Below are 16,743 nucleotides of genomic sequence, written 5' to 3' on the forward strand. Positions count from 1 at the left end.
ACATCGAAAATTTTCGATGACTATTGCATATCATTGGGTATTGATATCAAGTATCATATTCCCATGTACACACCCAATTGGTCTCGCGGAAAAGCCACCATTAAAAGACTACGATGGTAGCCCGGACTTTGGTAATGCGCACCAATATTTCCGCTTGGGTTATGCAATATCGCATGCAGCTATGCTAATTCGTCTACGACTCATAGCAGCCACTCAACTTTTATTTGCGTTACAGCTAGTGACTGGGTTCGAGTCTAAAATCTCGTACATATGCATTTTTGAGTGTGCGGTTTATGTGCCAATTGCGCCGCCATAGCGCATCAACATGAGTCATTGCAACGAATGCATATATATATATATATATATATATATATATATATATATTTGTGTTGGACATAAGTCTCCAACCATAAGTCCGCTATGTAAAACCCTTGACAGGCGATCTCTTTTTCGTTGGATTTGAGAATTGTCACTTTGATGAGACAGTCTTCCCGTCGTTAGGGGGAGATTAGAATGTCAATGTTCAACAGGAACGACATGAATTGTCGTGGTCTGTCCCCACTATGTCTCATCTTGATCCCCTAAAAGTGACGAGATCACATATACCTGCTGCAAACATATCTGCAAGTAGGCCTCGTCAACGGGCCGGGCTTCATTGTAAATCAACGGATCCAAGCCCGTCCATATAAGGCGGGCCTTGCGGGCTTTTACTGGCCGGGCCGGGTAGCCCACCTTTTTACGGGCCGGGCCGGGCTTTTCTATAATGCAAGTCTCAGACCATTTTATTGTGCAATATTTAGCCTCGTCCACAGCAACTACTTTTACTGATCTCATTCAACTAATTGATAAGGTCTTGAGCTGAAATGGATACATCTCATATTAAGGATGCTATTTTTTTCCTTTTAAGGGGTTTGGAACCTAGCCGAACTAGGAGCCTCATCCCCACGCCCGTTTTAAACTTTTAATGTACTGAAATAAAAAGACAGAATACAAAGTGTCCCAATTTACAACTTAGAACGAAAGCAAATTATTAATACAATTTCTATGAGTTTATCTAATTAGGCATATTGTCTTCCATTCAGACTTGGTATCAATGACGCTCACAGCCTCACACTTAGAATCTGCTGGCAGCCCTGCATAATTGGTACAGCCCTGCAAAAAATTCTTGAAATGAGCCACTTATTTGTAATGCACGGACTACACAAAATAACCAAAACTCCAGTTTTATTTCTACTTGGGCATAAAGTTGAACATGCTTATTCCAAATATCTAATCTGCAGATTGGTTGAAAAAGCAAGCAACTCACAGTTTCAAATGAACCAATTCAAGCTTTAAAACTACCCACTATAGTCTAACTTTAGATAAAGTTTGTATGTAAAAGCATCCTAAGAATTGTTAAGGATCCAATTACTATTTTCCACATAAACTGCAAGTCTGCAAACTGCAACTTACTGACCTTGAAAAGTTGAAAATTTAAGGCTGCAGATTGGTTGATAACTCATGGGATTCAGCTGATCTTGGTACCTACCCATTTAAATAAAGAATTAAAAAACCAGAAAACATGTTTTGGTAAACTGAAAATAAAAAAATAGAAGCAATGAACTAGCCAAAACAATATACCTGTTCATGGGACTCATTTTCAGAATCATCATCAGATTCATTTTCAGCTTCATTTCCAGCTTCATCTTCACTATTTTCCATCCAATCTGGTCGTCCTTCCCTAATGAGCCTCCTTTCTTCAGCTAGCTGCATTTCACGCTGAGCCTCTTGCATCCTTGATTTTGCTAAAATCCAATCCTTCAAGCAAATCAATGCCTCTATTGTATTTGGACTCAAGCTAGCCCTTCTCTCGGATACAATCCTACCTCCTGCACTAAAACATGACTCCGAAGCTACAGTAGAAGCTGGAATTGTTAGCAAATCTCTAGCCATGAGAGAAACCACAGGGTATAATGATTCATTTGATTTCCACCAAGACAAGACACTAAATTGATTATCATCATCAACTTCAATAGTTGGTAAATCATAATACATTTGTAAATCATTAGAACTCGTAGTTGAAGTATGAGAAGATGATACCTTTGCCCTTTTCAAACTTTGCATTGAGAAATTACCAACAATAGGCAATGCTATAGAACCCGGAGATAAACTCGAGGTCGAAGAAGCTAAATTTTCAGATTGCCTAGGTGCTACATTAGACACAATATTCTTCTTATATGTTTCATAAAGAGCTTGCAATTCGGTTCTTAACTCTAACAATTTTGTATCAACATCAAGCTGACCAATACCCATGCATTTTAGCCATTCTCCAAGAGCAAATAACTTAAATCTAGGATCGAAAATTGTAGCAAAACAGAAAGCTTTGGGAAATGTACCCCAATACTTATCAAATTTGTCCTTCATTGCAGCCAATGCATCTTTAAAGACAGAAAAATCAGAATATGCCACAAATGCTTCATGGATATCTATCAAGCAATTAATAACACGACATGATGTAGGATAATAGACACCAGAAAATATCTTAGTTGAGGATGCAAAAATCCCCAAAAAGCCATTAACTAGAAATGCAATTGACCAATCTTGTTCCGATGGAACATCTAAATTGCAAGACCTATTTTCATTCACCTTTTGAGCATACCTATTCAACGGCCCCTTATACTTTATTGCTAGGTCTAAAAGTTCATAAGTAGAATTCCATCTATGAGGCACATCATTGTCAATATTTTTTTTTGGCAAATCAAAATCCTTACAACAATGCACCCACAGTTCATGTCTCTTATTAGAAGAATTCATGCTTCGAACAACATTGATTATTTTATCAATAGATGGACCTAAAATACGTAAACCATCTTGCACAATCAAATTCAAAATATGAGCACAACAACGTACATGAAACAATCTTTTAGGCACTTCCTCAAGCATAAGATAAGTGGGAAGAACAAATGCAGCCACATCATTATTTGAAGCATTGTCTAAAGAGATGGAAAATATTTTATCATGAATGCGCCAAGACAACAATTCTTCAAATATATGATTTGCAAGTGACTCTCCCGTGTGAGGGTACTCAATCATCTTAAAGCATATTATTCTTTTATTTAAAGACCAAGTGTTATCAATAAAATGTGCAGTAAGTGACATGTAACCCATTTTTTGACGCGATGACCAAACATCGGATGTCAAACAAATTTTTCCTCTAAACTTTTCAAAAAGACTCAAAAGCTCATTTTTGCCCTTAGTAAACTTCTTCATCACATCTCTTTTACATGTTGAGGCTGAAATTCCTACATATTGAGGACAAAATCCTTGACGAATCATTCCTTTAAAATCATGTTTTTCAACAAAAGTAAAAGGCAGTTCAGCTCTAATAACATAATCAACAAGTTCTCTACGTGCAACATTCTTATCGTAAGCAAACACATTGATATTTCCAGAACTATCAGGACCTAATCTTTTCTGCCCTTTTTCATGAATTTGTAAATGCCTTCTTAAATGACTAGTACCAGCACTCGCACCACCTCTAAGCAATGCCTTACAAACCCCACATTTATTTTTTGGTACCATACTTCCATGGTCATTAACTTGAACCCTTTCAAAAAACTCCCAAACATTACTAGTGAATCTAGTTTTCTTAGAAGATGCAGAAATAGATGAAGCTCCGGCTTCTGTCAAGTTATCAGCATTAATATCATCCATTTCTAGCTGGAAATAAACAAAGTTAAGATATTACTTGAGAGTTTTGAATGAGCAAGCTAAAACTTATTCGCAGAGATGCTACTGTCCATTCCTTTGTTTGCTCTTACTCATCCTGCAATGTAAGAGATCGTTATCAAAACAAGAAATAAAAAACTATGTACATAGTACAGGATATCTCTGTATATATCCAATCAAGCACACAAATTAGATATATAAATATATATAGGTATATAGTTACAATACCTTTTTTTTTTGTATGTTTCATTTTTTTTGTTATTATCAGGCACAGAGTAAAAACAAATTGCACAATCAAATTCTTTATTCATAAGTGCATCACTTTTATTTTTTTGTGGTATATATCAGACCCAGCTGCATCAAGAACTGGTAACTTCACACATATAACTCCTTATAATCTTAACAACACAAAACAAAAACCACTTCAAAGAAAGAATCATGTTGCACGCATGTGAAACAAAACCAGAGACCAAAGACATCAACAAAACCAGTACCTGCTCAATCAAATTTTTGCTCTCAGATTATCCCCTCTTGCAGCCCGTGAGATGAGAAGGAGAGGAGCTCGCCGTGACCACTTCAAACAAAGAAGGAAAGCAGATCGCCCTAAACACAAAACAAAAACCACTTCAAACAAAGAATCATGTTGCACGCATGTGAAACAAAACCAGAGACCAAAGACATCAACAAAACCAGTACCTGCTCGATCAAATTTTTGCTCTCAGATTATCCCCTCTTGCAGCCCATGAGATGAGAAGGAGAGGAGCTCGCCGTGACCGGCTTTACAACATGACCAGATCCAACTCACCGTGAAGCCGCCGTGTTCAAATCGTTGGTGGATATCCAGCCGGAGTGGAACACGCTAGAGGAGGCTGAGGAGCTATGGAGGTTTAGGTCGAGATCTGATACTCTGAGTCGTCGAGAGGAGGCTGAGGAGGTATGGAGGTTTAGATCGAGAGGAGGCTGATCAGGTATGGAGGTTTAGGTCGAGAGGAGGCAGATCAGGGATGGAGGTTTAGGTCGAGTCGTCGAGAGGAGGCTGAGGGCCTGAGAAGGTATGGAGGTTTAGGTCGAGAGGAGGCTGAGGGCCTGAGGAGGTATGGAGGTTTAGGTCGTTTAGATCTGAGAGGCTGAGGAGCTATGGAGTATGGAGGTCGTTTAGGTCGTTTAGATGAAGATCTGAGACTCTGAGTCGTCGAGAGGACTCAGAGGAGGCTGAGGCTTGACTGCTTTAGAAATGAGAAACAGAGAAAGTGATCAATTTTAGCCTCAAGTTTAGGTTTAGGTCATTGTCTCACAGGAGTCACAGCTGGTATCCAACCGTTAGGATTAGAAAACGGAAGGATCCAACAGTAAGATTAGAAAACGGTAACATCACAGTTTTCTAAAAACATATATATAATTTTACATAATTTAAATATAAATCTATATTTATATATCATACACTCCAAAGAGCAACCCCTATCAATTCAAAGAAAATGAAAAAACCGATCGTTGGATGAGTTTATTACAATAAATTATGAGTGTGGTAAAAAATTTAGCCAATTTCACCATATTTTCGAATCCGATCGGATTGATCAACCGTAGTCACTTATATGTTTTCTTGGTTGACCGATGGCGTAACAACCGCGAAACGTGCTTATTTTTTCACATCACGTTTATATATATTCCATCGATGGATGTGCGTGGACATAAGATAAAAAAAATTAATTTTAATTACAAACACATTGGCCTATACCAATTTTCTTCCTAAAGTTGTATGACTTCTACATTACATTTAAATTGTTTAGGTTCATTCTAAAGCAACCATGAAGTGGGAAATGAATTCGGAGAAACCAACCGCTCGATGGAGAGATTGTAATGTTTTATGGTGTTTGTAGAAAATCTAGCCAATTTGGTTATCGTTTCGAATTCGATCAACTAGGTCAAACGTAGTTACTCTTATAAACCTATATTTATATATCATACACTCCAAAGAGCAACCCCTATCAATTCAAAGAAAATGAAAAAACCGATCGTTGGATGAGTGTATTACAATAAATTATGAGTGTGGTAAAAAATTTAGCCAATTTCACTATATTTTCGAATCCGATCGGATTGTCAACCGTAGTCACTTATATGTTTTCTTGGTTGACCGATGGCGTGACAACCGCGAAACGTGCTTATTTTTTCACATCACGTTTGTATATATTCCATCGATGGATGTGCGTGGACATAAGATAAAAAAAATTAATTTTAATTACAAACACATTGGCCTATACCAATTTTCTTCCTAAAGTTGTATGACTTCTACATTACATTTAAATTGTTTAGGTTCATTCTAAAGCAATCATGCAGTGGGAAATGAATTCGGAGAAACCAACCGCTCGATGGAGAGATTGTAATGTTTTATGGTGTTTGTAGAAAATCTAGCCAATTTGGTTATCGTTTCGAATTCGATCAACTAGGTCAAACGTAGTTACTCTTATAAACCTATATTTATATATCGTACACTCCAAAGAGTTGCCCTATCAATTCAAAGAAAATGAAAAAACCGACCGTTGGATGAGTTTATTACAATAAATTATGAGTGTGGTAAAAAATTTAGTCAATTTCATCATATTTTCAAATCCGATCGAATTGGTCAACCGATATTTAGAATATATATATGCACATATTTTATATAGAAGTATAATAGTATAAGAACTTCCACACACACACACACAGATATATATATATATATATATATATATATATATATATATATATATATATATATATATATATATATATATCTCTATATATATATTAATATATATAAACACACACACACATATATATTAATATATATATATATATATATCTCTCTCTCTCTCTCTCTCTCTCTCTCTCTATATATATATATATATATATATATATATATAAACACACACACAGTCACACACACACATATATATATATCTCTATATATATATATATATATATATATATATATATATATATATATATATATATATATATATAAACACACACACACATATATGATGTATTGATATATGTATATATATATATATATCTATATGACTATATGTCTGTTTATATATATATATATATATATATATATATATATATATATATATATATATATATATAAACACACACACAAATATAGATATATCTATATATATAACACACACACATATATATATATATATAAACACACACACACACACATATATATATATATATAAAAAATATTTTGAGGGCTTTTACGGGCCGGGCCTAGCGGGCTTTTGGCGGGCCGGGCCTATGGGCCGGGCCGGGTTTTTGCGGGCTTTTTGGCGGGCCTCCATCGGCCCACCAAGGCGGGCTTTTGCGGGTTTTTTGACGGGCCGGGCCGGGCCAAAAGTCCTGCGGGCCGGCGGGCCTCCATCGGCCCACTTGATCCGCGGGCTTTTTGATGAGGCCTATCTGCAAGGATTGATGTCCCCACAAGAGGACATGGTGCCACCCAGAGGAGATGGGTACGGCACCACTACCATGGATGGTGGTATGGTGATGCCACAAAGGTGGCATAATGGCGTCATAGGTCATGGGTTCCGCTAGAGAGTGTAGGAGACCCATAGGTTCGATGGATTCTCGCCCTAGGAAGAGAGCGAGTTTGGCACAACTTGATCCATTGATCATTGATACTCAAAATCCGTCTCATGAGAATATTCTGGATTGTGGTTATGTTCAAGAGACATCGTTGGGGGACGCCTCAATGTTAGAACCAATTCCTGAGAATATAGAGATCTCTACGAATTACACTAGTGTACATGAAGACGTGGAATTATTGAGACCAATGACATCGAACCTTACTCCGTTGAAGAATGCCAACGTAGAGAAATTGGCCTAAATGGAAAGATGCGATTCAGGTTGAATTAGATTCACTAACGAAGAGGAATGCTTTTTGGCCTGAGGTGCCAACATCTCCTAACATAAAACTTGTTGACAATAATAGGTCTTCGTTAGATAGCGTGATGAGAAAAAGAGATGATAATCTCGCCTTATGGCGCAAGGCTTCTCACAAAACGCCCTGGAATCGACTACGAGAAGACATATTCTCTCGTAATGGATGACATTACACTCCACTACCTTGTTAGTTTGGTAGTGTCCGAATAACTGAACATGCAGCTTACGAATGTGGTCACTACGTATCTCTATGGGGATCTGGATACGGAATATAATGAAGGGTCTTGTGTACTTCATTTACCCAAATCAAGTGGCTCTTGACCACGGAGCGCGTTTGCAATGAGGGTGAAACGATCACTAAAGTGACTACTTGATTGGGAAGGGATATGATGAACTATGCCTCTGCGTTTTCATGACAAGTTCTGGATTTGCAATTGTCACGGTTTATGTTAATAAACATAATTGGAACCCTTGTGAATTAAGGAAAACCGTTGAACACCTGAAATCCTAGTTTGAGAGGAAGGACCTTGGGAGAACACGGTTTTATCTAGATTTAGAACTTGTATACCGTGTCAATAGATGCTTAGGCATTTTGATAAAGTCAAAAATGCACTCCCATTGTCGTCCGTAGTCTTGGCCCTAAAATGGATCCGTTTCGTCCCAGGGATGATGACGAAGACGTGTTAATAGCAGAAATGCTTACTTATGTACAATAGGAGCATTATTGTACTTAGCACAATACAAGACCGGACACCTCAATTGTTATGAACTTGTTGGCTAGATATAGCCCCGCGCCAACGCAACGCCATTGGACTGGTATAAAGGCAATCTTTCGTTACTTAAAATGTACGATAGATATGGGCTTGTTCTATCCCTACAGAGAGAAAAGAAATGACGGGAATTTGGGATTGGACCCCATAAGGAAAAACACCAATTTCCTTAATGTAGCCGTCAATGCCACTATCCATGGTGGCCGGCGTCCTACTCCTCCTCCCCTCCATCAAAATGACAACGATGTGTTGATGGGTTTTGCTGATGTAGGGTATCTCTCTGATCTTCACAAAGGTCACTCCCAAACGGGTTATGTCTTTACCATGGGAAGCACTACGATATCTTGGAGGTCTACAAAACAGACCCTTGTTGCTACTTTCTCAAATCATGCAGAGATTATTGCTCTACATGAAGCCGTGCGAGAATGCATATGGCTAAGGTATGTGATTAGACATATTCGAGGAACTTGTGGTTTGAAGTCTATCACAGATGAACCTACTTGCATTTATGAAGATAATGCAGCTTGTAATGAGCAAATGAAATTAGGTTTCATCAAGGGCAACAACACCAAACATATATCGCCTAAGTTCTTTTACAATCAGCAACAACATTGATCACTTCTAAAGATTGAAGTGAATCAAATCCGATCTAAGGATAATGTAGCGGACTTATTTACTAAGTCATTACCAAAATCCACCTTCGAGAAACATGTGAAGAGCCTCGGATTGAGAAAGTTATCCGAACTCCTATGATTGTAGCAATCAGGGGGAGATGTCGACATCAGAGGGAGACATGATGTCTACATGTTCGATCTCGAAGAGTGAAGGACGTGTTGTGCTCTTTTTGTCCCTTCGACCAGGGTTATTTTTGTCCCACTGGATTTTTGTTACCTGGCAAGGTTTTTAACGAGGCAACAATCAAAGCGTCATCACCAAGTTTGAGCGGCACAAGGGGGAGTGTTGAAGGATGTCGACTACTCCACATTCACGAGCGTTGTGCTCTTTTTCAACTTCGACCAAGGTTGTTTTTTCCCACAGGGTTTTTATTACTTGGCAAGGTTTTTGGCGAGGCAACTTAGAAGCGCATAGCAGAGGCAGCACTATTGACATGGAATATCCAAGGGGGAGTGTTGTAAATGATAATGACTATTCATGCAATAGGTATTGCTTAATGTATGCGATTGACAGACTCGTAATGTGTGCAATTGACATACTTGTAATGAGCGATTGACAGACTCGTAATGTATGCGATTGACATACTTGTAATGTGCGATTGATTAGTATAGCTATTATGTATTGCCTTTTGTATACATGATGTAACCCTATATAAACCTCATGGTGAGATGAATACAAGATATATACAATTTTTCCAATTCTCTACAACATCAAATTTTCAATCCGTTTTCACCACTTAAACTAACGCCTCAAGGACTTATCGGTTTTCAGCTTTCGAATAATTACGAATGATAATTTCTACATTTTGAACAATGAATCGAACCCAACCCAGTCTAATTAGAAATTCAGAAACCAACAGTCATGTAAAAGAAACAACAAAAGAACAAACATGTCAAGGTTCATTTATTTTTAGCTAAAGTTCATCAACAACAAAAAAAACAAACATGTCAAGGTTCTCCCCAAATTTGTGCTTATTTAAAGCAACAATATCAGCTTTCTTTCGAGAAGAAGAGTATTATTGGATACTGACATGAGGAGTCCAAGTGAGAATTATGGACTTGCATGTCCCCCTCAGTTATCATCCGCTTCTTGTGCAAGTAGACATATCATCTCCCTTCTGGATTAATCTCAAGGTTGGAGGTATGATGGAGACAAAATCATTACTTGACTCTCCTACCCACTTTCCCCAGCTTGGTTGTTCTCTTACTCAAAAATAGGTGAAATATTATTGGGCATCCGGATCTTTATCCCTTTAATAAGGCATTTACCTCCTTCCTGGTTTAGAAGAAACTACCACTCACTAAGTTGGGTGAACGGAAACAAAGGTGAGGTTGAACCTGGAAGGTAACGACTCTTGCTTTCGAATTAGGAACATGTCGGTAGCAGTGAATGGCCTTGTTGACTCGAGCTTTTGGGCTGGTTGGAAGACCAGAAGCTGGTGTGGATATCATTTTCTCTTCGAAAAAACGTTATTGACGCGGAGATTACCTTTGTTATTCTAGGAACAAACTGCTGGGTTTCTTATTTCTATGGTCCCCCCTTACTGTAGTGCGAAATCAGATTCTACCTTAAATAGGAAGAACTATCTACCATGGCTTTGTATTGGGTTTTAATGAACTTCTTTGGTCTCATGAAGTGGAGAGGTGCCAATCGTGGAATCCAAATAGAAGCAAGTATTTGAGAACTTTTTTGGATTCTATATAATCTTATTGATTTTGGTTTCAGGGGTCAAAATTTCACTTGGGCTCGAAAGGAAGATGGTGTTATTACCTAACAATAATGCTAGATTGCTAGAAGTCGGAGTTGCAATAGAAACTACAAGGTTACCGTATGTTAATGTGACGGGATTCAACTGTCTATCTTCGTATATCTCTTCCATTTGAGTAATCTACATTGGAGACTCTTCAAGGCAATGCCTTAATGTCCCATTAGAAGACTAAAACCAGGAACTTTTCTCAAACTTCTCTCTTCAATCCTAGACCTTACTCTATCAGCATCAGTCCATCTCCCAGCTGCGGCATAAATATTATGAAGCATTACATGTGGTCTTGAATTTTCAGGGTCCAATTCAGAGAGCAACCCACCAATTTTCTGTCCAAGTTCAACGTTCCCATGAATTCTACAAGCACCCAGCAGAGACTCAAGTAGGCTTGTTGAAGGTTTACAGGGTAGTTCCCGAACAATGTCATAAGCCTCGGTCAAATTACCCGTTCTTCCTAGAAGGTCCACCATGCAAGCAAAGTGCTTCATTTGGCGTGTTATCCCATGTTCTGCCATAGATTTGAATACGGCGTGGCCTTGCTCAACCAATCCAGAATGGCTGCAGGCTGATAAAACACTTAAATAAGTAATCCCATTAGGTGCTATCCCTGATAGCTTCATCTGCAAGAAAAGATCCAGGGCAGCTTCGCCATTCCCATTCAAGCCATACCCATTAATCATCACACTCCAAGACACAGCATCTCTCTTGACCAACCCATCAAACAGCTTTCTCGCAATGCATATGTTTCCACATCTTGAATGCAAATCTATTAGTGCATTACTAATAACCAGATCTTTGTCAAAGCCCTTGCGAATGATGTAACCCATTACAGAATTAGCAAGAGTGAGGCTATTCAGCTGAGCACATGAAGAGACCAAATTCAGAAGGGTCAAATTGTCTGGTTCCAATTTCATCTGGAGCAAGCTATTGAAAAATCCCACTGTATTCTCGCTACTTTTCGCTTGTATTTGCACCGACATAATGGCATTCCACAAAGAAATATCCTCCATTTTTCTCGTTTTAAACAGTAAGATACATGAATCATGGTTGTCAAATCTGGCATACATAAACATGAGTGATGAAAGAAGAGGGGTTTCATGGAGAATACTTGTTCTAACTGCCAGAGCATGAATAGACTTACCCTGTAACTGGGAGTAGCATGCAGGCAATAAATTTAGCAAAGTTACATAATTTGGTCTCTGATCATCCTTTATCATTTGACCAAAGACGGCCATAACCTCATTCTGTAAATTATGATTCTTAAAGCCAGTCATCAGAGCATTCCAAGACACCACAGTTCTTTTGGGCATGGTTTCGAAAACCAACCTCCCAGCATCAAGGTCTCCACAATTAAAGTACATGCTAATAAGTGAGTTAAGCAGAGAAATGTCAGAAGCAAACCCGTGTTTTATAGCGTAACCATGAAAAGCCATTCCTTGCCGTAAGTTTTCCTCGTCACTCCAACTAGGGAGTATACCGGTCAAGGTGACCAAGTCCAACTTGAAACCCTCTTTCTGCATCTGATAGTATAAGGCAACTGCTCCGTCCATTTCTCCATGGTGCACACAACTGGAAATTAATGTATTCCACGTTATGCCATTTCTTAGAGGCATTTTGTGAAATAAAGTAATAGAATAAGAGAGACGATGACAATCAGAGTAAAATGCCAACAATGCATTTGACAGATTGATGTTCGAGTGGATACCCTTTCTTATACTAAATGCATGGGCAGACCTACCCAACCTATCAGCCTCAAGTTTGGAGCAAGCAGAAAGAATACTAATAACAGAGACTGCATCCGCATCAAATCTTGAAACTTGCATTTCACGAAACAAACCCAGACTTAAATCCCATAACCCATTGTACACGTACCCAGAAATCATTGAATTCCACAAAAGAAGGTTTTTACTTTGCATCTGGTTGAAAAGATACCTGGATTCATCAATACTACCAAGTTTAGCATACATTGATACCAGGGCAGTCAATACCGGAAGCTGATTTTCTGATCCATGTTTAACTACACAAGCATGAAGAGACTCGCCAAAAGAAAGGCTAATGAAATTCTCAAATGAGGGAATAATCGACACGAAAGTGACCAAATTAGGCCTTATGTCAACTAGCAGCATCCACCGGAACAACTCAAAGGCTAACACAGGCTCTTGCCTTTGTGTATATGCAGAAATCATGGCATTCCAAACAGCAACATTCTTTTCCACTACAGAATCAAACAACTTTCTAGCACCACGTATATCCCCATCCCCAGCGTACATTGAAATCAAAGCAGGAACCAGAAAATCATTCGAAAAGTATCCAGACTTGACAGCAAAGCAATGAAGAGACTTACCAGCACCAACACACCCCAAACGAGTGCAAACAGGAACAATGCTAGCCAGAGTACTCAAATTCGGCCTCAGATCACTGAAAACAATCTCCCTGAAAACCTCTAACGCTTCCCAATCGAATCCATTCGCCGAATAACCAGCTATCAATGCATTCCAAGGAACCAAGTCCGGTTGGGGAATTCTATCGATCACTTGCCGTGCAGTTTCCACAGACCCAGTTCTAGCATAGAAATCAACCAAACTAGTCTGTATAACAAGGTTCTGCTCAAACCCAGTTCTGAACACAACACCATGAACCTCTCTACCAATCTTAACAGCTCCCAAAGCCGCACAGGCCTTGATCACAAACGGAAATGTGAAATCATCAGAAGGGCAACCCGAAAGCCGAGATTTCATACACACATATAAAAGGTCTTGGTATAAGCCATGATTGCAAAGACACCTGATCAACAGGTTCTGCAAGCCAAGACTTGGCCTTTTGATTTGTTGGAATGTAGAGAGAGCTAAATGTGAAGCACCCAGATGAAAACAGGACCTGAAAAATTGTTCTAACAAAGAGACATGGTTGATGAGTCCATGAGCAAAGAGAAAGGACTTGAAGGGTTTCAAGTCCTCGCACGTTCGGCAGAGATTGAGCAGACCAAGGAAGTGTGAGGCTTTGGGATTGATTGAGTGGTGTTTGTGTCTGACAAAGGAGGTTATCGCCGGAGGAGAAGAAAGAGTGTTCCGGAGTCGGAAAAACAATCCCATTATTCCATTAGAGGTCTTGGGTTTAGAGAAACACAGCATGTAAGATTTAAAAACAAAGCCTATCGTTAATGGCCAGACATTTGGTTCTCTTTTACCGCCTATTCACTTGGATTTAAAGGTATTATAATGGCTAACTGGGAAGTGTAAAAGATTGATTAGCACTGCTCCAATGTTTTTATGTTGCTTCTTAATAATACATTCAGCAATTTCTAGTTTCACCTCTCATTTTCAAAGTTCTAATGAAATTACATCATATTGATCAGATTTTTAAATTTGAGATTGAGATGGGATAATGGAATTTGAGGCTACAATAGTAATGTATTCCAAATATCCTACAGCGTTGGGGAAAACGAGCTCTAAAGCACCATGTCTGAGATCATAATTGTACAGATAAAATGTCTGAAACAGCACATGTCTAAGATTATCAGTCATTTTTTGCTAATAGATACAACACATATATATGGATGGGATCAGGCTCCCAACACCAAGCAGAAGGGTGAAAGCTACTTGACTTCTAATAGCCATATGTTGTTCTCTTCATCATCCTGATGAACTCCTCAGCACTAACTTCTCCATCACCTGCATATTTTAATAATAAGCTCTTAGGACATAGAAGGAAAAATTCGAGGTCCCAAAAAAATGATGACTCAGAAGTTGAAGTACTCACGGTCTCGGTCTGCTTCCTCAACCATCTCTTGAATATCTCTATCAGTGAAATTCTCACCCAGCTCTTTTGCAATCTTCTTAATGTCTGAAGTAGATATCTTGCCCTAAATTCGGAAAGAATTAAGAGGTTACAGATTGAAACAAATCAGATGTTGGAAAAATAAAACTCCAGACTAATTTAGATTTAGTAACTGATAAAAGAGCAATACATTGTTATCTTGGTCAAGGATATGGAATGCTTTCATCAGTTCCTCCTTTGTGTCCCGTTCCCCGATTTTGGCTGTCATCATGTGAGCAAACTCATCAAAATCAATGGCACCACTTCCGTCCTTGTCAACATCTGCAATCATTTGGTTAATTTGCTGGAAAGAAACAACAGACAATATGTCAGCCATCGAGTCGATATCCATAGACTTTCAAGTGGAAACAACAATACTCTCAAGAAATTCAAATGCTGAAATGGTTGGTTACTTAAGAACCTAGCATCACACAGAAAAGCTGAGGTTGCACCAGAGGGGCATTAATAAAAATGAGGCAGAAGAAGAATATAGTGTTGATCAACAAACAATCTGAAAGAAATGAAACTACAGATGCCCTTTTAAGGATTTAGTTCAAGCAAACAAAAGTTTTTCCCCTCGATGAAGATAATTGAGCCAGAAATTCTGTAGTCCCAACAAGAGCGAACTTAGAGATACAATTTTTGGGTAAATTCACACATGGGTTATGGCCATTTCCCTCAAATCGGATAAGATACGTCTTCTGTCATCTCAAAACCAAAAGCCCTATCAACCAGATAAAAGATACCTAATATAATTTTGACAACTACACAAACAAGTATGCTATGGGCATGGTTCTACTCCCAAACTAAAAGATACACACAAATACAAGCTTAACAAATGAGTCTACACCGGCAGAGAAGTTACTTTACCTCTTCTGTCATCTCGAATCCAAGAGCCCTGTCATGACAAAAGGTATCAGTTGTTAACAAAACATGTCAAAACCAGTCCACAAGAGTTCAAGATAAGAAACCATACCTCATGGCAACATTCAACTCTTTGGCATCAATAGTGCCTAAACAACACAACATGATCATAATCAGAAACCTTGATCAATCAAAGCATTCTTATACAAACAAGACAACCGAACAAGAAAAAAACTATAACTTTAATTACCTGAGCCATCAGTGTCGAACAACTCGAAGGCTTCCTTAATCTCTTGCCTCTTTTGCTGATTTAACCCATGATGTCTCGCTCTAGGTTTCTCTTTCCTAGAAGGCCCTCCATAGAGGCTTGCCTGTTCACCCAATACCAAAGCCAACAAACCAAGTCAGAAACCAAACCCATCACCCAAAACTCGTTAGCTTCAAAAACCCAGATCCATTCTTTGATGTCAAAGCTATTGCTCAACATATTCGAATCGTTAAGTATGCAATTCTAACGTTGAATTGAGATTAAACAACAAAAATTGCTGGGAAGAAAGTTGAAAAGATCGGAACATTGGGAAGCTAACCATTTCGCGACGCGTTGAATACGAAAGTGGAAGAAACTTGTGTATTGTTTCTCTCTTCCCCAAGAAGCTCAGAAACTTCGTTTTAAGATTTATGTTTGGGGGAAAGGACGTGTTTTGGAGATTTTAATAATCAAGCGAGTCGGGCCCGGCTCGAAAATATGCATGGGCCGGATCGAATACTTATGCTGAGGTATTATTTTTGTTACTTTTTTATTTTTTATGCCTTCTTTACCGCAAGTAACCTATACCTAGGGCTGGGAATGGGCCCGGCCCGTGTAAAATTTGAAGGGCCCGGACTCGGACCGAAATTTTCGGGCCGGGCCTAAATAATGTTTTTTAATTTTTGGGACAGAGATGAGCCCAGACCGTTTTTCCCGGGTCGGGTTTTTGCAGGCTTTCAGGCCCAAAAGGCTAAAAAAAAAAAAAAAACAACAAATCGATTATCGAAGTTCCAAATTGCAGATCCCTAAGCTCCACTGCTCCAAACCCAAATTGCTCTGCCCAGATCAAAGCTCCAAGTCTGGGTTTATGGAAGATGGGAATCAAGCTCATACTTCGATCCTCTTGCTCAGACTCGGAAATCAAACTCAAACTTCGTAATTGAATCAAGCTTCCAGACTTTTGCAATCTG

At 38.7% G+C, this 16,743-nt stretch overlaps 2 protein-coding genes across 2 annotated transcripts; both read right to left on the reverse strand.

The window, feature by feature from the left end:
• Positions 1-10,050: 10,050 nt before the first annotated feature.
• LOC133720562 (pentatricopeptide repeat-containing protein At5g39350-like) lies at positions 10,051-14,103 on the reverse strand. The gene has a single exon (XM_062146935.1). It carries the CDS (start codon positions 13,974-13,976, stop codon positions 11,001-11,003), a length of 2,976 nt encoding a protein of 991 aa, XP_062002919.1. The 5' UTR covers positions 13,977-14,103; the 3' UTR covers positions 10,051-11,000.
• A 124-nt stretch (positions 14,104-14,227) lies between these two features.
• Positions 14,228-16,270, reverse strand: LOC133720571 (caltractin). The gene is made up of 7 exons (XM_062146947.1): positions 16,113-16,270; positions 15,776-15,896; positions 15,638-15,674; positions 15,532-15,559; positions 14,813-14,965; positions 14,605-14,707; positions 14,228-14,516 (listed from the first exon to the last, which is right to left on the reverse strand). Exons 1-7 carry the CDS (start codon positions 16,113-16,115, stop codon positions 14,452-14,454), a joined length of 510 nt encoding a protein of 169 aa, XP_062002931.1. The 5' UTR covers positions 16,116-16,270; the 3' UTR covers positions 14,228-14,451.
• Between the last annotated feature and the right edge of the window lie 473 nt (positions 16,271-16,743).

Source organism: Rosa rugosa, chromosome 1 (genome assembly GCF_958449725.1).
Source record: "Rosa rugosa chromosome 1, drRosRugo1.1, whole genome shotgun sequence".
NCBI classification, from domain to species: Eukaryota; Viridiplantae; Streptophyta; class Magnoliopsida; order Rosales; family Rosaceae; genus Rosa; species Rosa rugosa.

What these genes read in the sequence shown, in the direction of transcription:
- LOC133720571 (XM_062146947.1), bottom strand. An exon ending in GTTCGACACTGATGGCTCAG is followed by an intron (nt 15,675 to 15,775) that starts GTAATTAAAGTT and finishes TGTGTTGTTTAG; the next exon opens with GCACTATTGATGCCAAAGAG. An exon ending in TGAGGAAGCAGACCGAGACC is followed by an intron (nt 14,517 to 14,604) that starts GTGAGTACTTCA and finishes TAAAATATGCAG; the next exon opens with GTGATGGAGAAGTTAGTGCT.
- LOC133720562 (XM_062146935.1), bottom strand. Translation starts at nt 13,976, where the DNA reads ATGCTGTGTTTCTCTAAACCCAAGACCTCTAATGGAATAATGGGATTG.